The sequence below is a fragment of the Lentinus tigrinus genome (assembly GCF_003813185.1).
Source record: "Lentinus tigrinus ALCF2SS1-7 unplaced genomic scaffold L226scaffold_25, whole genome shotgun sequence".
Taxonomy (NCBI): domain Eukaryota; kingdom Fungi; phylum Basidiomycota; class Agaricomycetes; order Polyporales; family Polyporaceae; genus Lentinus; species Lentinus tigrinus.
The window spans coordinates 346,772-365,166 of NW_027137934.1; the positions used below are offsets into that span (position 1 = coordinate 346,772).

At 56.3% G+C, this 18,395-nt stretch overlaps 9 protein-coding genes across 9 annotated transcripts; 4 read left to right on the forward strand and 5 right to left on the reverse strand.

Annotated features, from left to right (window-relative positions):
- Window positions 1-48: 48 nt before the first annotated feature.
- On the reverse strand, window positions 49-1,700 carry L226DRAFT_162643 (uncharacterized protein). Its single transcript, XM_067672557.1, has 3 exons — window positions 1,569-1,700; window positions 1,156-1,499; window positions 49-1,081 (listed from the first exon to the last, which is right to left on the reverse strand). The coding sequence occupies exons 2-3, from the start codon at window positions 1,252-1,254 to the stop codon at window positions 344-346; spliced, it is 837 nt and encodes a 278-aa protein (XP_067532692.1). The 5' UTR covers window positions 1,255-1,499; window positions 1,569-1,700; the 3' UTR covers window positions 49-343.
- On the reverse strand, window positions 1,565-2,042 carry L226DRAFT_467562 (uncharacterized protein; the record flags this gene model as incomplete). The annotated part of the gene is made up of 2 exons (XM_067676073.1): window positions 1,565-1,801; window positions 1,869-2,042. The coding sequence occupies 2 exons, from the start codon at window positions 2,040-2,042 to the stop codon at window positions 1,565-1,567; spliced, it is 411 nt and encodes a 136-aa protein (XP_067532693.1).
- Window positions 2,043-2,806: 764 nt separating this feature from the next.
- On the forward strand, window positions 2,807-5,593 carry L226DRAFT_512329 (uncharacterized protein). The gene is made up of 6 exons (XM_067678336.1): window positions 2,807-3,070; window positions 3,132-3,303; window positions 3,353-3,398; window positions 3,455-3,597; window positions 3,647-3,808; window positions 3,861-5,593. Exons 1-6 carry the CDS (start codon window positions 2,894-2,896, stop codon window positions 5,183-5,185), a joined length of 2,025 nt encoding a protein of 674 aa, XP_067532694.1. The 5' UTR covers window positions 2,807-2,893; the 3' UTR covers window positions 5,186-5,593.
- L226DRAFT_162654 (uncharacterized protein) lies at window positions 5,272-5,613 on the reverse strand. The gene has a single exon (XM_067672558.1). The coding sequence runs from the start codon at window positions 5,553-5,555 to the stop codon at window positions 5,358-5,360; it is 198 nt and encodes a 65-aa protein (XP_067532695.1). The 5' UTR covers window positions 5,556-5,613; the 3' UTR covers window positions 5,272-5,357.
- On the reverse strand, window positions 5,588-7,827 carry L226DRAFT_615109 (uncharacterized protein). The gene is made up of 3 exons (XM_067686729.1): window positions 7,480-7,827; window positions 6,195-7,430; window positions 5,588-6,122 (listed from the first exon to the last, which is right to left on the reverse strand). Exons 1-3 carry the CDS (start codon window positions 7,661-7,663, stop codon window positions 5,731-5,733), a joined length of 1,812 nt encoding a protein of 603 aa, XP_067532696.1. The 5' UTR covers window positions 7,664-7,827; the 3' UTR covers window positions 5,588-5,730.
- Window positions 7,828-9,201: 1,374 nt separating this feature from the next.
- L226DRAFT_490738 (uncharacterized protein) lies at window positions 9,202-11,507 on the forward strand. Its single transcript, XM_067677326.1, has 4 exons — window positions 9,202-9,762; window positions 9,826-10,023; window positions 10,295-10,401; window positions 10,461-11,507. Exons 1-4 carry the CDS (start codon window positions 9,525-9,527, stop codon window positions 11,028-11,030), a joined length of 1,113 nt encoding a protein of 370 aa, XP_067532697.1. The 5' UTR covers window positions 9,202-9,524; the 3' UTR covers window positions 11,031-11,507.
- A 541-nt stretch (window positions 11,508-12,048) lies between these two features.
- On the forward strand, window positions 12,049-13,812 carry L226DRAFT_615111 (uncharacterized protein; the record flags this gene model as incomplete). The annotated part of the gene is made up of 13 exons (XM_067686730.1): window positions 12,049-12,133; window positions 12,194-12,236; window positions 12,287-12,312; window positions 12,368-12,485; window positions 12,538-12,622; window positions 12,672-12,964; window positions 13,027-13,075; window positions 13,139-13,149; window positions 13,190-13,250; window positions 13,314-13,421; window positions 13,478-13,590; window positions 13,661-13,680; window positions 13,743-13,812. 13 exons carry the CDS (start codon window positions 12,049-12,051, stop codon window positions 13,802-13,804), a joined length of 1,074 nt encoding a protein of 357 aa, XP_067532698.1. The 3' UTR covers window positions 13,805-13,812.
- Window positions 13,813-14,249: 437 nt separating this feature from the next.
- L226DRAFT_467576 (NIF-domain-containing protein) lies at window positions 14,250-16,031 on the forward strand (the record flags this gene model as incomplete). The annotated part of the gene is made up of 7 exons (XM_067676075.1): window positions 14,250-14,663; window positions 14,714-14,779; window positions 14,839-14,955; window positions 15,013-15,117; window positions 15,177-15,438; window positions 15,497-15,693; window positions 15,750-16,031. The coding sequence occupies 7 exons, from the start codon at window positions 14,250-14,252 to the stop codon at window positions 16,029-16,031; spliced, it is 1,443 nt and encodes a 480-aa protein (XP_067532699.1).
- A 195-nt stretch (window positions 16,032-16,226) lies between these two features.
- L226DRAFT_537561 (uncharacterized protein) lies at window positions 16,227-16,885 on the reverse strand. Its single transcript, XM_067681341.1, has 3 exons — window positions 16,805-16,885; window positions 16,528-16,716; window positions 16,227-16,466 (listed from the first exon to the last, which is right to left on the reverse strand). Exons 1-3 carry the CDS (start codon window positions 16,863-16,865, stop codon window positions 16,336-16,338), a joined length of 381 nt encoding a protein of 126 aa, XP_067532700.1. The 5' UTR covers window positions 16,866-16,885; the 3' UTR covers window positions 16,227-16,335.
- Between the last annotated feature and the right edge of the window lie 1,510 nt (window positions 16,886-18,395).

Consider the following 18,395-nt stretch of genomic DNA (forward strand, 5'->3'; position numbering starts at 1 on the left):
GGAGGAGGAGGAGGAGGAGGAGGAGGAGGCGTTCGCTACAGATCCAGGTCGGGCTCGTGAATCGTGATGTCCAGCCACGCGCCTACGCGTGACGTCACGCGTTTTCTCTCATTTTCGCGCCGCTCCACCTCCAGCCATCTACGAAAGCACGCACTACGGCTTGGCTAGTAGTGCATATCAAGGTGCGTTTACAGTCGAGGCTAAACCATTATAAGTACATATGCATCGTACAGGTGTAGAGTACATCAGACAAGACGAGTCGAACAAGTCTACCGACAATCCACGGTATACCCGAGCCCCCGCAGGCAATCGCCGCTAACGTATGGGGAAAACCCGTGCTACACTAGAACGGCTCAGTATCAAATTCACTCGCGTCGGAGGTCTCGTCGTCCTCGCGTCGAGACTCCACGCGGGGTAGCGGCCCAAACCCACTCTGGGGGAAATGGTCGACGATATCGCCCCACCGCGGCCGAGCACTCTGAATTGGTGGCATCCGCTTCCACGGGTTGCGGAATGCGTCGCGCGTTTCCCCGGACGCGACGGACGACGCATCGTCGGCAGGAACCTTCGCATGGGACTGCCAGGCCACCGTCTTCGACCATGGTGAGGGAGCGTGAGGAGAGCGCGGGCTCGAGCTATCTGATTCTGACTTGTATGAGCTGGAGTCGTAGGATGAGCACGTCGTCGACTGAGCATCTTCAGCAGTGGATGTGCGGGATGACGACGAGGCAGTTGACGCGATAGACACGGGGGAGGATGCGGAGTCGGTCCTGATGCCGCCTTTGCGCAGATGCGCAGGCAGAGTGCGGCCACCGCTGATGGAGACGGCCTTGCAATTGTGTTTGTTAAGGAAATCCTTGCGCAGTTGCAGCTTATTTGCGCGCCAGGCCCTGCCAGAAGGAGCACTAGGAGAGCCCGGAGAGCCGCACCTGCTCGAGTTCGACGTGTCTGAGCTCGTGTCGCGGGAAGCCTGCGATTGCGATTGTGTTCGGCCTGCGCGTCCCTCGCGTCGTCGCATCCATGCATCCCTTTCCTTCTGTCTGTCTCTAGCCCGCTCCTCCCTCACCTCCGCGCGCTTGCGCTCAGCGCACCACTTGCAGATCCCTTTGTGGCACAAAACGTTGTGCGCCGAGCACAGTTCTTCTTGGTCCTTGCGCTTGGTTTCCTCGCCGTATCCTGACCAGAAGGTCGTGTCAGTGGACGGTTGTCCCGCGTCAATAGCAACGACGTCTGCCTTCGGAACGTCAGCTCCATGAATTGCCGGAGTAAAGTGTGGGATCGGTAGGCCAGGTGGAGGGGGAAGGCGGTCAGTGGAAGACCCAGAGGACCAGGACGAGACTGCAGGTGCGCTGCAGCCGGGAGATGATCCCGCGGTCACACTCCGGTCGCTGCTGGTGCTGAACATCTCTGGCCGCAGCGGGCAGCACAGCCGCTCCCTGGTGATGTCCTCCGCAGGAGGGAGGCAAAAGTGTGAGTCGGGGTAAGGGTACGCGATCGCACTGCAAGTTCCACGAATTTGGAATGTCAGCTGCTCTGCTCGTGTATGAAATGACCACAAGAGCACTTACTCATCATCTGCAGGAGACCATTTCTTGAACCAGGAGGTTTCGACGTCGCGGCGCAGCCACCGGATCTTCTCAAGCGACCAACTCGTGTTCATCTTGCACGGAAAAATAGATGATGCTTCTGCGGCCTCCTCCTTGCTGGGTTTCCGGAGCACCTCGGACCATCGGTGTTCGCCCAGCAGTCGACGGAGGTTGACCTTTTCCTTTGATACCTCGATGATGACTACGTTGGGCGACTGCAGGGAAAGCGGCGATCCGTCAGGCTGCAAGCCCAGTAACGGGTGGCGCGGAGAAGAGGCGTACCTTCGGTTTGTGGTAGAACGCAATCAGGTTCTCTTCGCCGACCACGCACGCAATCCACCGCACGAACGTGATGCTGTCCTGCAGGGCTTCGTACGGCTGGTCCGGGTACGGGTTGACGACCGTGAAGAACTGCGAGTCGTCGGTAGACGGCGGGGTAGGCGGACGTTTGGGCATCTTTCTCTTGCTGTGTTGGTGTTGATGAGATGATTGTCTGTAAGGAGAGAGTGGAGAATCGAGGTGTGGACGGACCTATATAGTGGGACATGGCTTTGACTCTCATTGCGTCCAAGCCGGGTGGCGTGGCTCGGGTCAAAGCGAGAGGATAAAGCGTGCGGCAAAGACTACGACATGCAAAGACAAGGTCGACCACTCGCAAAGCAGCCCACAAGATCGGGCTTGCACGGAGTGATGGGGTGTTTGCGCGGCTTGATAAAAGTATGAACATACATGTCCGTCACGGTCTTAGCAGGCTGATCGTCAAGCCATGCGGACCTTTACAGACGCCACTCTGGCCACTCCCTGCTTGATACATGTGTGGTGATTCTTCACGAAACCCCACAGTTGGTTGCTTGGTTCCTCGGGCAACAGCCAAAGTGCTGCTTCCTCATCCAGGACGCTCGAGGTTGTGTTCATGGTGATTCATCAAGAGGATGATTTCTTCGTCCAGTACTCATCTCATGATATGTTTAGGATCAAAGACGATGAGTGTTTGCTTGGCTTCAATCCAAGATAAGACGAGGAAGAAGAGCGACTTGCGGCACGGCGACGCTGCGGTCGTGCAGCAAGGCATAAGGCAAGCAGCGAGTAAAGTAGCTGCGGTAATACTAACTTTCCGGTAAGTAGTAAGTACCGTATACGAGTAAGTACTGATAGAAGCACAGATAGAAGCTGATAAACCGTGCTATATAAGTTCGCAATATAACCTCACCTTCGTACTCGACCTATTCCTCGAGCATCCCACATCTCCCCTTGGAACCCCAAGTGCTTTCTCTTGCGATACATAACGCTCGAAGACGTGTGAAGCGATGCCTAGACGTCCGGCTACGCCGCCAATCGACGATGGGGCGAAGTATCTGACCGTCGTCTACCCGTACCCTTCGAGACCGAACATGGAGTTCGAATCGCACCGCAAACTCTTCGCGCAATGGGTGGCGGCGTGCATCGGTTCGGAGTACCTGCGCGCGTTCTACCACAAGCCAACAGTAGGTTGAAGGAACCGGCGAGCATGGGTATGTGTTCACATCTGCCGGTATTTCTCGTTAGTCTCCAGGTAGCATCATCATGGAGATCGAGGAGTCGCTTCCCGATTTCCAGCAAATCCTCGGGGCACACCAGTGGTCTCAGTTTCTCGCGGCGCCGCAGGGTGACGACGCGAAACATGTCTCCAAAGTCTTCTATTGCACCTACAACTCGGACCGACTCGTCCAGAAGAACGGTAAGCCCCTTCTCGTCGTTCCGAATATTCCGCTGAAGAGCCTGAGCAGGTTGGAAGCGGATTGACGTTAAAGAGAGTTACTTTAGGTCGAAACAGTGCGCTTGTCCTGCTGTATGCATGCTTGTCGCTCGTCGCTGACACCTCGCTTCAGTCCTTCCAAGTTCGTCTCGCCATATCCGCCCACGCAATGGTGCGACCTACCGAAGGTCGGCAATGTCATACAGAACGACTTGTGCCGACCACTTCCTGGAGGAAATTTCCCGCCACCGCCGCCGCCCGAGCCTGCACCTGTCGGTATGTAGTCCCCCCTTCCGCCTCCACCCGTCGCACTCACTTTACTCAGTTGGAACGCTCGAATGGTCGGAATGGAAACGTCAACAGGGAGCTAGACCCCCTCCAGTCAAGACATGGAGGAGAGGGGCTCCGCTTGAGTCCCTCCATACTGCCGGCCAATCAGCCTTGGGTCCCCCAACGCAGGCAGTACAGCCTGCTCCCCGTCGCGCCTGTGAGTGTCACTGGTACTTCCCCGTAGTGCACGCTGATTGTATGCGCTTCAGGGGCAAACGTCGTCACAGGTCCATCAGGTCTCCCTCCAGACTTGTTGCGTGCGAACTCGACAGTGTCTTCCCGAGGTAGCTCAAGCAGCGGTACCGGCGCCAACACTCCCTCGATCCGTTCAATTTCCCCGCTGCCTCCAAAGTCTTCGTCCTCTAGTAGTGGCACCGACAACAACCCGCTCTCGCCGACCGACGGCGTCTACGGCTGCGAAGTCGCTGTAGCAGGCGTTGACGTAGAAGGCGCTCTCGATGCGTTGTATTTGGATGGGGAGGATGATTCCGACGGCGACTTCTACAGCGTGTACGGCCCCACCTCGACTATTGGCGACACATTAGGCAACATCACCATCGCACCGGCCACCTCAATCAAGGAGTCGCTCTGGGGCGGCTACGTGGACAAGGAGGACGACGAGGACGAGGACGACCCTGAAGACAACGACCTGGACCTCATCAAGGCTGCGAAGAAGCAGCCCGGACTCTGCCGCGCGCACAACCGCGTCTGTAAGAAAGGCATATGCAAGATATATGCGGCGCAGTTGCATGAAGAGGAGAAGGAGAGGCGCAAGGCAGAGCGCATGCAGCAACGCGAGGCCCGCGAACATGCCCGCGAGACGAGGACCAGGAAGAGCCCGGGCGGCGAGGATGCCTCCAGCCCGCCTTCCCGCAGCGGCGCGAACACACCGGCTCGCGCTCCTCCGCCGCACCTTCGCGCAGGAGCACCTGCGCCCGACGCAGGTCCCCCTCGACAGCTTCCCCCGCACCTGAGACGTGGCGCCGCCCCTCCACCAGCTCCCTCTCCGTCCTCAGTATCTCGAATTTCTTCCCCTGCGGGTGCCAGTCCGGCGCCACCGAGCAACGCTAGCGACGACGCCCGCTCCGTCTCGAGCAGCGGACGTAGTTCCGCTCCCTCCGGCGTGTGGGGTGCCAACGCCAAGTCTCGCGGTACTGCCTTGAGCAGGGCTTCGGCGGCGAACGTCGCCACCAACCGCACTCCAGCCTCCGCCCCAGCTCCAGCCCCTCCGCGCGCATTTGGCGCATGGGGCAAAGCACCCTCGATCTCGACGTCCTCTGTCCAGCGCAACAACGACAGCTGGAGCGTCAGCGCACGCAGCGACGACGACGACGAGGATGTGCAGTCTGTCGCCGGCCGCTCGGAGGCGAGCGGGTGGGGCACCAAGTCCGATCGCGATGGCCCGTGGGGCAACACCAACGCCGTCCGGTCTGCTGCCCACGCGAGCACTCGTGCGCCTTCGGTCGCGGGGAGCGCGGTGTCGAAAGCAAGCACTGCGCAGACGTGGGGCAACGTCTCTGCGGGGCCTTGGTGAAGACGAGGTCGCCGCTATCGTCCATGTACGTTTCCAGTTGCCAGTCTATCTGCAGATGAATATCTCGTATCGTTCCGTTCTGGGACTTGGAATCCAGAAGTGTGTTTTGTTTTGTTTGAGCTTATCCCTCCTCTCGCAATGTCTGTTGTATGATAGCTACGCATGTGAGTCGCTATGTCGCCCGTTTTGTCTTGCTGTGTATTCCATGTACATTCCGCCTTCGCATTCCCTCGCTCTGTCTGATCGTTATCCACCCATAGCTATCCTCGCTCTGTTGTTGTCGTCGTTTTGTTCTGTACGCTCTACATACCAAGCCACACACCAAGCTGTACTTCCTTGTCTCTGTCGCGCTACCCGTCCATATCCGCATCCTTGCACGTATGTATCAGACAAACCAATCAAGCATCCTATTATTGTCTTGCGATTGCAAACTGTCCTATAGCTACAAACTATGATACACAGGTGAGATATGCAGTGGTAAATGCAAGAGGCATCCAAGATCGTCGTTATGCGTCGACAATAAGTGAGAACTACAACTCCCGTCTCTAGCTCCAGTCCTGGCTCTGGCTGGGATACGGCTTCTGCGTCATGAGCTGGATCCCACGGAGGTCGAAACCGTATCCCTCACGATACCCGCCCGAGTCCTGGCTCTGGCTCGGTGCAGTCTGTGATGCCAGGTCAACGTTCATCGTATCCGCGTCCTCCGGCTCGGTCTTGACAGACACGTGAACGTCCGACTGGGACCGCGCCATCTGCGACTGCGTCTGAGACTGCGACTGAGCGTTCGGCGCGGTGCGCGTCCGTCGTGGAAGCTGCAGCTTGCCTGACCGAAACGCCGGCTGGTGCTGGTGCTGGTGTTGCAAAACCGTAGCATCGCTCGCATCTGCAGCTGCATGATGCCCCTCATCCGGCTTCTCCTCCTCAAGAGCCGGGAGACCTGTCGTCGACACATGAGCATCTCGATTCTCGATTCCGTGCGCAGCACGAACAGGGATGTAAGCAGACTGACCCGGTGCGTGCGCTGTGCCGCTCTGCGGTAGTGGAGGGGGCTGCTTCGAGCCCGCGCGGCGCGTCGATGGCGGCTTTGAGCCAGCGCGCGGCTGTGAGCTTGTGTTTGAGTTCGTGTTGGACGCGGAAGACCCGCCGCGGGTGCGGTTGGTGCGACGCGGAAGCGAGATTTTCGGCGGCGGTGGTGGTGGTGGTGCAGGGGCGGGAGTCTTCGAACGGCTCCGCAGGGTGCGAGTAGGAGCTGGGACGGGAGGCTGAGACGGCTGGGTGTCGGCGGAGGCCCGGGAGCGTGCACGCCGGGTAAGCGGAAGCGGCGGAGACGCAGATGGTTGGGTAGGCAAAGTCTTCGATTCTGCATGGGCCTCATCGTAGGTTTGGTAAGAGTCGGGGAAGACAAGATTCGACTCGACCGCGTGCGAGCCACAATGCGACAGATGCTGCATGTCGGACGACTGGGACGACTTTTGCGGCGACGAAATGGGCGTCTGTGTAGAAGCCTGTGATGCTGGATGACCCCTGTTGGCGTTGGCGACCCCGGAGCCTGGACGTGACGGCGACAGGGATTTAGGGCTTATGTTCTGCGTGAGTGCATCCTCGACTGCTTCGGCAGACCCAACTGACGCTGACACCGAACTGTTCGATAACTTCGAGTTAGCTCGGGGGCGGGTAGGCGACGGCGGGTGTGGTATTGTCTGCATTGGGCGTGAGCCCTGGGACAAGGGTGAAGGGGAGGCACCCATGCTCGTGCGCCGAGGCAGGACGTGGGGCGGCCCCTGCATGCCTGCGGCCGCGAACCGTCCCGCTGCACTGTGAGGGTTATGGGGTGACCGTTGATTAAGCTGACCGGCACGATTAATCGCGTCCGCGATCATACTCGACAGCGCAGGCGACGCCGGGACGGAAGACACAGACGGCGTGGACATTGGCGAAGATTGAGCATTGCACGATGCAAAGGACGTTCTGCGTCTCTTTGCAGGCGACGGTCCTCGTTGTACAGATGCAGGAGATGCAGGCGGCAGCATGGGCGACGGGTTGGTAAGCGGAGGTGTGTGAGATGAAGCATTGCTTTGCGAACGCGAGGTGCGCACATTACGGGGAAGAGGTGGATAGCGTGGAGGCGGCGTGGCTGGTGGTGGTGATCGTTGTCTGGAGGCTGAACTTGCACTATCGTCGTCGTGATCGGCAGATTCGGTGGAAGAAGTGCTCGGATATGCCAAGTCCACGTCCAGGAGGTTTTCTGGATGGAATCATTGGTATCTCTGCAGCGCGGAAAGGCAAGGACATACCCCTAGCCTCGTTTCGTCCCTCCGTCGAGCGCACATATGCATCCCAATCTCGCTTCTTCACCTTGAGGATGTTGTTGAAGTGCGCACCGTGCACATGCGTCAGGAGATCAGCCTTTTGGTGGAATTTTTCTGGGCACCAGTTCCATGAGCAGAGCCAGATGTATTGCGTAGAGTGCTGTTCCATATGGTACGCAGGTTGTCGATAGGGACAACGTATCGCACGCAGGAGGACCTTGAGGACTACAGGAGGAGGGGTCTGTGATCGAAGTATAGGAAAGACAACCAGCAGGAGAAGACGCGAGAAACGAGATAGATAATTGAGATAGAACGAGGAAGAGCACAAGAGCTTGAAGAGGAGACTTGTTCGAAAGCCGTGGTTGCGGCTGAGGCTAGTGAAACGCCAGAGTCACGCAAAGTCACGCGTTACGTAACGTGTTTTGTGTCACACTCAACGCGCGTCTGTGCCGCGTAGTTTCTTGGTCTCCCCTTACTACGACACATATGCAGCGCGATTTCTGACAGGATTCACTTCAGTACCAGAGTACACAGCTCACTAAACTCCGTAGCATATCTTAGAACGCCTCACATGCTGCTGTTAGTGCTGACCTCTAGAACCGTTGACCTCGTCACGGTATGAATACTCGAAGACCACGCTGAGTACGGCGTCCGTATCACATGAGGAACTACAGAGCTGACACTGACTCGGACACGGCAGGTTCATAAGATACTACGATTTGTAGTATGCCTCCTAGCAGCTTTGCGGTATGAAGTGATCTCTCATCCCGACCATCGCGATTGTCTCTCCGCCACTCGCATCCGTTGGGCATCATGACATCGCATGTATTACGGTCACGTCTACTCTATGTCCCGCAAAAGGATTACTGATATGAGAAGGCGGTGACGGGCCAATAATTCAAGGTCAACGTGGATCTAATGTACGTCCACGTCAGTTCCATCGCCTCTCGTAATGTCTCACAAGGGTTCCAGCCGTGCAGCTCTCGTATGCCGATGGTGATGATCAGCCCTCCGAGTCGCATATGTCCGCCTTCAAATGTGCACGGATGTCGTTCTGTAGACATCGGGACGTCTTCTGGCATGACGTCCACAAGGACGACTCAGCTTTAGGGCGAGTGCCGTCAAAACAACGAGTCCTCCCACCAGCGTCACGATGCCCGAGACCGAGAGCCTCGAGGGCATAGCAAGCTAAAAGCTGAGCCGTCTAAAGGCTCAACCCGGCCCAAGGAGGGCAGGCTGAAAGTGCTTGACGACATGACTGAGCGTAAGTTTTCCTAAGCTGACATGACCTGTCGGTCGGCAGGTAGTACACTGGATCTACCAGGAATACTAGGCACCGTACCTGCGTTCCTAGCATAACTTAACTCCAGTAGTCTGCATGGCAAACACGGGGCATTCCGGCAGGATTCGACAGGTGGACAAGTCTCACCCGTCCTGCAACAGTACATTCCCCTAGGCTCAAGGCTGTGAGTTAGTTCACTCCTACGAATGCCGACTGTCATTCGTCTCATTGACATTGCTCTGCAGGTGACCGCCAGTTACGACCGTGCCGCATGGAGTCAGCATTGATTACTATTTTTGGGCGATGAAATGCACTCGAGGGTGCCACACATCCATTCTTACATTCCGACCTTCCCACCTCAGCCTCTGTTTCCGTGCCTTGCTCCATCCTGCAGCTCACCATCATTCTTCGCGCGCGTCCAGCTTCGTCTTCCTGATATGGTAAGAACATTAGCACGCGATGGCCGTGGAAAACGTGGAGCATCCATGCACCGCAGTTTTCCGCTATCTTTGGTCTCGCGCGCTCAGCAGCCAGAACGCCCCGCCGGCGGAAGATTGCAAGGGTTCGGTTTCTTGTTCCCCGACCACCACCTCCCCTTCCTTGCCTCCAGTCCCTACAAGACCTCTCCTCCCCACCCCGGTCTCCAGTCTCGGACGCCCACACTCATTCGACACGCTCTCTCTGAGTTCGACATTCGCTAGTTCAACACTCGTTACACCACCAACGTCATCGTTCGACTTCATTCAACATGCGCCTCTCTGCTTCATTCATCGCTACCGCCCCCCTACTGGCCGCCCCCATCGCCAGCGCGCAGCTAAAGCCAAACAACCTGGCGGCGACGTCTACCTCCGGCTCGCTCAGCGCGCTCAAGTACACCAAGGTCGGCAGCACGGGCTCGTACGATCAGGTCACGAACATCCTCCCGGGCACGTTCCCCACGTGCGACGTGAGCCCTTTCTGCGTCACCGAGACCAAAGAGATCAGTGGTAGGTTCCATCTCACCGGAGTGCGATGCACACGAGCTCGTGTACTGACGCATGCTTCCATAGGCAACCTCGCGCCCTTTGACGATGAGATGACCATTGCGTTCCGCGGTCCGATGACTGTCTACAACATCGCTGTTTACCAGCCCACGAACTCTAGCAGCGCAAGCTGGAAGCAAGTCAGCTCGTGGGCTGCCAATGAGAAGCCGACCAACCTCGTCTTCATGAACAACGACGGTGGCGACGTCAGTGGCGAATGGTCCAGTACGTATTTCCCTTCTGATACCAGCAGTACCATACGACTGGACGAGCTGTTACATCGAACTACATCGGAATCCTAGTCCAAATGTGAACTACTCGACCATCTGTGGCACACTGACTCTATCTTGGATGACCACCCATCTCGCGTTTCACATCTAGATGGGACTGGCACGGACGTCCCCGGGTCCCGTTTGTCTTTCGATGTAATGGCTTATTCCCAAACTGTGATAACTCCGCGTGACAGTGAGAGCGTGTACTAATATATTATGTACAGTCTGTGCGGGAGCCAGCCAGTCGTACGCCAATGGCGACTGGAATGCCGCCGCCGCATCTCCCAACGCAGAAGTCGCAAGTGGTAACCTCCCCGAGGGTCAAGAAATCGTGCGTGAGGCCACCTCCCAAGACGCTGACATCCTGTTAACACCTTCAGTCCTCTTCAGAACATCATGACCGCACAGACTTGCAAGGATTCCGCCTGCGACGGCTTCTCGCGTGGCACCGCCAACCACGGCTGGTCAGGCAGCAAGTTCTTCGTGCTCACCTTCGACATGCCCTCCTCCTCCGACGCGTCCAAGGTGCCCGCAATCTGGGCCCTCAACGCACAGATCGTCCGCGCGGCGCAGTACGGCTGCAACTGCCGCGGCACCGGCGCGAAGGGCTGTGGCGAGCTCGACATCCTCGAGACCATCGCCGGCTCAGACATTAACCAAGCCATCTCGGAGATCTACTCGCCCAAGGGCGCGACGGGCTCTGGCGCGAGCTTCTTTGCACGCCCGACCAGCGGCAAGGTCACGTACGGCGTGATCTTCGACGTCGACACGGACAGCATCGCCATCCAGCGGTACACTGAGTGGGACTACACTCAAAGCGCCATCACGAGGAGTGTTGTTGAGGGGTACCTCAACGCACAGGCCATGACCGTCTCCTTCGACACCAGTGCGAACGGGAAGCGAGCTCCGGGCCCGCGTCAGGTCTTCGGCGCGCACAAGAGGAGACGCCACTGGCACTGAAGCTGCATAGCAGTCGTCGCTGAAGCTCTATTCCCTCCTTCCGCACTCGCGCTTGCATGTCTGCTCTACCTTGACTATCCAAACCACACCCACGATCATCTTTATGCCCTAACTCATATTGTATAATCCCAAGTTCCTCCTCTCTGCTTTAGATGTATCGCATCATATCCATCCTGGCGCCAGACGCTCCTCCATTCTCCGTGTAGCCTAGTTGTTACATACGCTCGCGCGGTGGACCCGCGCATATGCTCTACGTGCTCTGTTGTATCCCAAAGGTTGTACCTTGCTCATATATGACCAGTCTAGTACCTGACTTATATGAGCCAACCCTCGGTCGTCGTTGCTATTGACCGACAAGCTTCGAGTTTGACGGATCGTTGTCTTGCTCAAAACGTCTATGATGCACGTCTCGGCCTGTAACCGCCTGTGTTGCTCACGCAACCCTCTAGCACGAATCTATGACTTCGACAGGACAGGATGGTACCTGTTTGCGTAACGACAGGGTAGACTGGGGTGCTAAAGGACGGGCAAGTACATATGCTTCCCCTGCTTGGCAAGCGCACCCATGACTGTTCGAGCTCCCTCATGAGCTCCGTTGGAAGTCATGACAGGGAAATTCATAGCAGCTCCCGTCGACACGCACGGACCGGCGACGTGCAGCGGACCGTCAGATCCTCAAAGTACACTGAAGAGGCGGTAGAACGCCGGAGGCAGCATGAACACTGTCCACATCATGTGTCTGGCTGCTGTTCTCGGTTGCCTGCCCAGCTCACGAGGTCTCCGGGGCCGCGGTCAAGATGGAGGTGAGGGGTTCGCGAACGCGCAAGTTAGAGTTGTGTTCGCGCGGCCTGTTCCGAGGATGCGCCGTGCAGAGGCAGGGCGGAATGTACTTTCATCCGAGCATCTTCCTGGGCATGTATATACTTGCGGAGGAGGGAGACGGAGGAGTTCCTGAAGGGCTTCGGCTTCAGGGCTCTAGGCTGCGTTTCCAGTGTCGCTCGCAACTCGAGCTTCGACTATGTTTTCAAAACTTGCACTCGCGGCGTTCGTGTCGGTCGTGTTCGTGCGTCTGGTCGACGCCCAGCAGACAGCGTGGGGCCAGTGTACGTGCCCATTTGTTCCATGACAGTAGCAGTGCCCTCCGAGCTAAACCTGAGCTGTAGGTGGTGGGATTGGTTGGACTGGGGCGACGACTTGTGTATCCGGGTTCGTAATCTCGAGTTCCGAGCAACGCGCGTGCTGACCACCTAACGCAGTGCAACCTGCACAAAGCTCAATGACTGTGAGCATTGTGGTTGAGTGAGGATATGTTGCAGTCGCTCACCTTGAGTATGAAGACTATAGTCAATGCATCCCAGGTGCTTCGAGCGCACCTGCCACCACAACGACGAGTACTACCACGGCACCGACGAGTGTTCCGAGCGGCGTTGACAAGGCTAACTTCTGGTTCAGCTTGTCAGTTCACGCTTCAATACTGTCTTTGGATGATACTCACGGAAATGTACAGTGGAGACTCGTACACCCAAACCGGGTTCACGACGAGCGGCACTGTCCCCGCCCCGGGGAACCCGCTCGGAAACCCACCCTACCCCGTGCGCTCCCTCTTTTGCGTTATCATATGCATGCTAAAACCCTTGTTAGGGCTACACCGCTGTCGGGGGCACGAACTGGGTCGATGTCGACACCACGGTATACAACAAATCGCTCATCTTGACTTACAACTACGCGTACGGCGGCGCGACGATCAACGCGTCGCTCGTCCAGCCGTACGAGCCGACAGTGCTCTCGCTGATCGACCAGGTCAACGAGTTCATGGGCCAGGCGGCGAGCAAGCCCGCGTTGGCCCCGTGGACGAGCAGCAACGCGCTCTTCTCGGTGTGGATTGGGATCAACGACATCGGTAACAGCTACTATCAGAGCGGGGACCGCGATGCGTGAGTCTAATGGAGAATAGGGCGGAGGCAAAGAATGAACGGGCTGACCAGATATCCGACAGGTTCTCGGACGTGCTGCTGGACTCGTACTTCGGCCAGGTCCAGGAACTCGTGAGTCTCGCATATGACTACCCGAGTTCCGATGAAGTCTGACGTCTGAAAATCCTGCAGTAGTGCGCAAATGCGTCAATGATGCGAATCGCTCAAGGACTGACTGACTTGCAGTAACGTCGGCGCGAGGAACTTCTTCTTCGTGAACGTGCCGCCTATCGACCGGTCTCCGCTCGTCAGTACTTCATGCTTGGATTTTTGACGCCTCACACTCACACTTGATGCGCGTAACCCGTAGATGCTCGCCCAGAGTGCGGACGCGCAGGCTCTGGAGAAGACAGTCATCGCAGGGTTCAACTCGAAGCTTGCGTCTAGGGTGGCCTCGTTCAAGGCCGCGAACTCCGGGGTGAGAGGGTCCTCATCCTATACGGTCAGATTGCGCTAATCCGGGAGCGGGTACAGGTGACGACTTGGATCTGGGACTCAAACGCAGCCTTCACGACTGTCTTGAACAATCCGACTTCATATGGGTTCGTTGACGCGACTTCGTACGGCGGTGCGAACGACTTCTGGGGGTACGTAATCAATATGGCTAGATGCTTTGAAGCCGATGAATACTGACCATTATCTCCTGCTCAATCGCAGGAACAACTACCATCCGTCGAGTACGTCCAAGTGTAACTTTGACCTGCATAGATTGCTAACCACATGTCTCTGCCTCCTGTAGGTGCTGCGCACGACATCTGGGGCAAAGACGTCGCTGCAGTGCTCGCTGATACTATCTGGTAGGAGGGAGGTCTCAGGCAGTGTAAATAGTATCAATCTACCCAGAAAGTCGTGCTCCGTCTGAATTTGAGTGGTAATATGCTGGTTTGACTTCAAGCTTCAGGTTCCAGAGATATTGCTTGCGCATGAGATCGGGACCCGTAGCTTAGTCCCTGGTCGCAGATCGACGGCGACATCGACGTCAAGGAGAGACGAACACAACAGCGAAAGCGAAGTAAGCGAGCAAGGAAATGAAAGTAAGAAATGAAGGCAGTGAGTAAGGAAGGCAGTAAGTAAGGAATGAAGGCAGTAAGTAAGGAATTAAGGCAGTAAGTAAGGTGTAAGTAACAAGTAAGTAAGCTGAAAACATCACCGTTGGCGCTTCAATCTGTACCCAGGTTCCTACCTCCGGTCATCTCCATCTCTCCCCTTTCCCGACTGATTGCTTCAGCCTTGAGCTGTCTGAAAAATGCTCCAAGCTGCGATCAGGGCCTCAGCGACCCGGGGCGTTGCACGCCAGTCCGTGCGATGCCTCGCGACGAAGCCTCCGAGGAAGCCCGCCAGCGGACCAGCGAAGCCGACCCCTGCACCTGCTCCGCCTCCGGCCGCCGAGTCTGTGAACGCGACGGATCCTGCGGAGGCACCCAAACCGATTCCTGGCTCGTCGGCTGTTCCCAGTCTGGACTTCTCGCCTGGGGAGGAGGAGGATGCGAAGCGTGAGCGCACCGGGGCGAAGTCGTCGAAGGATTCGCTATCAAGTATCGAGCGGAGGCGACGCTTCTTAGGTCGCGTTTCGTTTGCGTTCATGCTTGCGGGCGCTGGTGCGGTGACGTGGTTTATGGGAAGGCCATGGGATGAGGATGAGTTGAGAGCGAAGAGGCTGGTACGTGTCAAGATGTCCTGCGTGCAGACTCGCGCTGATGTGTCTGACAGTCTCCGGAGGAGGCTACGCAATCGCGTTGGGAGAGGACAAGATCTCGCTTTACGGGTCTCTTCGATGTATGTGTCGCTCCGCTTGGTGGAATTGCGAGAGTTATTAACAGCATCGGCGCGCGCAGACATTCACTGAACCCTTGTGGCCCGAACTTCTACCCCCACCTATGCAGGGCCCGATGTACCGCCCCTACACCCTTCTCGTCTCTGTGGACGACTTGCTTGTCACGTCGACTTGGGACGTACGTGCTATATCATCGCGAAAGCCCCTTGCCACGCGTGACTCACTCTGCTCCTAGCGGCAACACGGCTGGAGAACGGCGAAACGTCCGGGCGTCGACTACTTCTTGGCTTATCTATCGCAGTTCTACGAGGTTGTGATCTTTACGACGCAGTATCACTACGTACGTGATTCCCATATGCCCAGTGGTCGAGGAATATTGACGTCTGCATATATCCATAGACCGCGATGCCTATCATAGACAAGCTTGATCCCTACCAGTTCTACATCATCCACAGGCTTTTCCGGGATGCCTGTCGGTCCGAGAAGGGTGGTCAGCCCGTCAAGGACCTGAAGTACCTTAACCGGGATCTTTCAAAGGTTATCCTACTTGACACGCACCCAGAGCACGTCACGCCGAACCCCGAGAACGCAGTCATTCTGCCGAAGTGGACTGGCGACCCCAAGGATCGCGGTCTCGTCGCTATGATCCCCTTCCTTGAATGTATGTGCTCGCCGCCCGTCACCTTCGTCCCACCAATGGCGCTGACGAAGTTTTGTAGCAATCGCTATATTCAAGACACCGGACGTGCGACCTGTGCTCCAGGCGTACGCGGGCAAGAACATCCCCATCGAGTACGCGAAGAAGGAGGCGGAGATGAAGCGCCAGCACATCGAAGAGTGGGAACACAGCCGTAAGGGCCTCTCTCGTGGTGGCTGGACGCTCAGCGGGCTCTTCGGCGGATCTTCCGAGGTGCGTGTGTGATTTCCAAGTTCCAATCTTCCTGCGCCTCACGCTGTCGTTCGGACTCGTAGCCAAGCGCCGCGGACAAGGTGCCGCTCACCTACCTCGAGCAAAAGCGACTTGAGGCGCAGCGTCAGTACCTCGAGGAGCAGGAGTACATGCGCCAGAACAAGGACAACTTCGACCGGCTCATCAAGGAAGAGCAGGAAGCGATGGCGCGCGAGATGCCGAGCACCTTCTGGGGTGCCGCGCAGGCCGTCCTTGCTGGTGGCCCTCAGCCTCCACCGCCTTCGTCCCAGCAGGGCTCCTCCGCTCCCCCGACCACGAGCACACCGGGCTCATCGCCCAAGTAGACTACGCGTGAGTTCGCGCGACGTTACATCCTCACCGCTCTTCGATATACATTCACGCTATCTTAGCCTTAATACGTACACTGGTAGCATAGTGCAAAAGCGGCGTTCGTTCTTGCTGTTTGCCCCATCTTGTCTTGCGCACGGCAGTGGTGTGGAGGCATCGTGCAGCAGCGTGAGCAAGAAGTGACTGATGCCTTTCTTAATCATATACAGAGTAACCTTCGCTTCAATCAGTCAACTATGCCCCGTCCCCACGTCACCATCACCTGAGCGCCTCCGCAGCAACCCGCGCGTGGATTCACGCTCAGTTGAGACCTGCCACGAAGCTGGCGATCTCGAACACGCGCGCACGCGAGACTTCCATGTGCGCCGCCCAGCGCGCGATGTCAGAGAGCCGCGGGTCGGGTATGACCCGCATTTCGTTTTCGATCATGCCTATCCCACACCCGCATCAGCCTCTCGTAGACAGAGTGACTCCAGTCTGTAGAGAGCTTACCATAGGTGTCGGGAGATTGAACGTGCCTGCGGCCCCGCGAGATGCCCCGCTGCACATCTTGCCTTGAGCACCAGGTTTGGTGCCTGTGCTTCGTGTACCAAGGAAATCCTCCGGGGACCAAAGATTGGATCTGGTTGTACGCTGCGGTCTTGGCCGCAAGGTCAGGTACCCGCGCTCCCTCATACAAGGCTGCAAAGGGGGGGGGCCGTGCACAGGATGAAAGAAAGTGGCTGTGTCAGCACAAACAAGCATGCCTGTTAATGGAAGCCATGCCTACCATTTCGAATAGCCTTGCCTTCATGAGGCAAAGATTGACGCAATGTAAATGCCTTGGCCATTAGACTGGAAGGCTCAGGTGATGAGGCAAGGATGGGGGAGACAGGCATAAGCATCGCTATTTCAAGAGATTATATCCTGGTCTGGGGCGTCTTTCGTTCCGTAAGGGATAAGACTTGCCCAGACAACATCTCTAAGACCCTTGTAGGTGTTTAAACTTTTTAAATCAATGCAAGAGGTTGAAATACATAAAGGCCGATCAAACTGTACTTTTTGGGGGCCGTTCCAGCTAATGGTGTGCATTATGGCCGATCAAACTATATCTTTGAGGCAATTTCAGTACTATAAAGGCTGAAGCTCATGGGAAGATTTGAAAAAAATGGAAGCACCAATGGTCTAGAATTCAGACATGTTGGCACTTTCTGTAATAATCAGGAATGTTCGAATTCAATTTCCTGCCTGCCTGACACTTCTAGAAGATGAAGCCTGACCACTGCCAGTGTTGCAATTTATCTGGTGCCCCAGTTCTATTCGGACAATATAAGACATGAGGCTTGAGAACCAGAACCTCGGCAAGATACGAATTCAATGCATGGGAATCACCCATTTTTGAGAAGTAAATTTTGTATCACATAAGGATGTGGCACAAGGTGCACTTCTGGAACAATAGATCATCAGAAGTCTCAGAAACTGCTGTCGTGCTGACAGGCGCTGAGGGCGCTGACCATGAGAACCTCAACTTGATCTGCCTGCAGAATGACAGTTAGCACACTCTGCCACTCGCAATTTTGAATACATGTTCCATAAGATATAGACTCACTATGGTTCTTCTCGTTTGCCAAAAACACTGATGGTTCACGTGCAATTGTATGTGCACTTTGACCTCGGAATTTGCATTGTTCTGTTGTTTGTCAGCTGAACGAGGCATTCTACGCCATAAAACCTTGAAAGAACATACGTGAGAGGCCTAATAATCGGAATGTAACCTTCAAATGGCCTCCGGACTGATTGCAGAAAGTGAGTGGGTGTGAAGATAGGTCAAGATGGTTCTGGCGCTTGTTGACGCTGCCATGCTACGCTGCTGGCTCTGCTGAGGCGCGCTGAGGGCGCTGTGGCAGCGTGCACAGCAATTTCTGGAACTTCTGATGATGCCTCAGATGCCACTCCTAGTCCGACTGGAGTCTTGAGCCCATTTCTTTCATTCTCAAGGAGTGCTGCAGGCAGACATCAGCCATCTTGGTCCAACAGTCCAGTGCCACAGGCATTAGGGCCCTGTTTGGTAAACATGTTTGTAAAAATGCACCAGTGTTTTGTGACCATATAAGGGAGAATATTCCTTCCAGGGTACTTTTTTAAGGGTTGAAAGGGATATACTCCCTTATAAAGGCACCAAATACCACTACATTTTTGAGTTAAATGTTACCGAACAGGCCCTTGGTAACCAGGCTTCTCACAAGTAAGCTGCATCGTGCTGGGTGCTGGTGGAGCTTACCTAAGTTGGCTGTCTTCCCTGCACACGTCAACTTGCACAAAGTTCAGGTGATCATCACTGTCCCTGGCAGAGTGCTCACTGTTGGCAGCATCAGGTAGCA

Excerpts from the sequence above, each read along its gene's own strand:
- L226DRAFT_162643 (XM_067672557.1), bottom strand. The coding sequence starts at position 1,254 with ATGGAGCTGACGTTCCGAAGGCAGACGTCGTTGCTATTGACGCGGGAC. Across the intron at positions 1,082-1,155 it reads ATACGGCGAGGAAACCAAGC|CGCAAGCGCGCGGAGGTGAG; the intron begins GCAAGGACCAAG and ends TGGTGCGCTGAG.
- L226DRAFT_512329 (XM_067678336.1), top strand. The coding sequence starts at position 2,894 with ATGCCTAGACGTCCGGCTACGCCGCCAATCGACGATGGGGCGAAGTAT. Across the intron at positions 3,071-3,131 it reads CGTTCTACCACAAGCCAACA|TCTCCAGGTAGCATCATCAT; the intron begins GTAGGTTGAAGG and ends ATTTCTCGTTAG. Across the intron at positions 3,304-3,352 it reads CCGACTCGTCCAGAAGAACG|GTTGGAAGCGGATTGACGTT; the intron begins GTAAGCCCCTTC and ends GAGCCTGAGCAG.
- L226DRAFT_162654 (XM_067672558.1), bottom strand. The coding sequence starts at position 5,555 with ATGCGGATATGGACGGGTAGCGCGACAGAGACAAGGAAGTACAGCTTG.
- L226DRAFT_615109 (XM_067686729.1), bottom strand. The coding sequence starts at position 7,663 with ATGGAACAGCACTCTACGCAATACATCTGGCTCTGCTCATGGAACTGG. Across the intron at positions 7,431-7,479 it reads GGGACGAAACGAGGCTAGGG|AAAACCTCCTGGACGTGGAC; the intron begins GTATGTCCTTGC and ends GATTCCATCCAG. Across the intron at positions 6,123-6,194 it reads CGGCACAGCGCACGCACCGG|GTCTCCCGGCTCTTGAGGAG; the intron begins GTCAGTCTGCTT and ends TGTCGACGACAG.
- L226DRAFT_490738 (XM_067677326.1), top strand. The coding sequence starts at position 9,525 with ATGCGCCTCTCTGCTTCATTCATCGCTACCGCCCCCCTACTGGCCGCC. Across the intron at positions 9,763-9,825 it reads CGAGACCAAAGAGATCAGTG|GCAACCTCGCGCCCTTTGAC; the intron begins GTAGGTTCCATC and ends ATGCTTCCATAG. Across the intron at positions 10,024-10,294 it reads CGTCAGTGGCGAATGGTCCA|TCTGTGCGGGAGCCAGCCAG; the intron begins GTACGTATTTCC and ends TATTATGTACAG.
- L226DRAFT_537561 (XM_067681341.1), bottom strand. The coding sequence starts at position 16,865 with ATGGCCAAGGCATTTACATTGCGTCAATCTTTGCCTCATGAAGGCAAG. Across the intron at positions 16,717-16,804 it reads AGGCAAGGCTATTCGAAATG|CCTTGTATGAGGGAGCGCGG; the intron begins GTAGGCATGGCT and ends CCCCCTTTGCAG. Across the intron at positions 16,467-16,527 it reads TCAATCTCCCGACACCTATG|GCATGATCGAAAACGAAATG; the intron begins GTAAGCTCTCTA and ends GGTGTGGGATAG.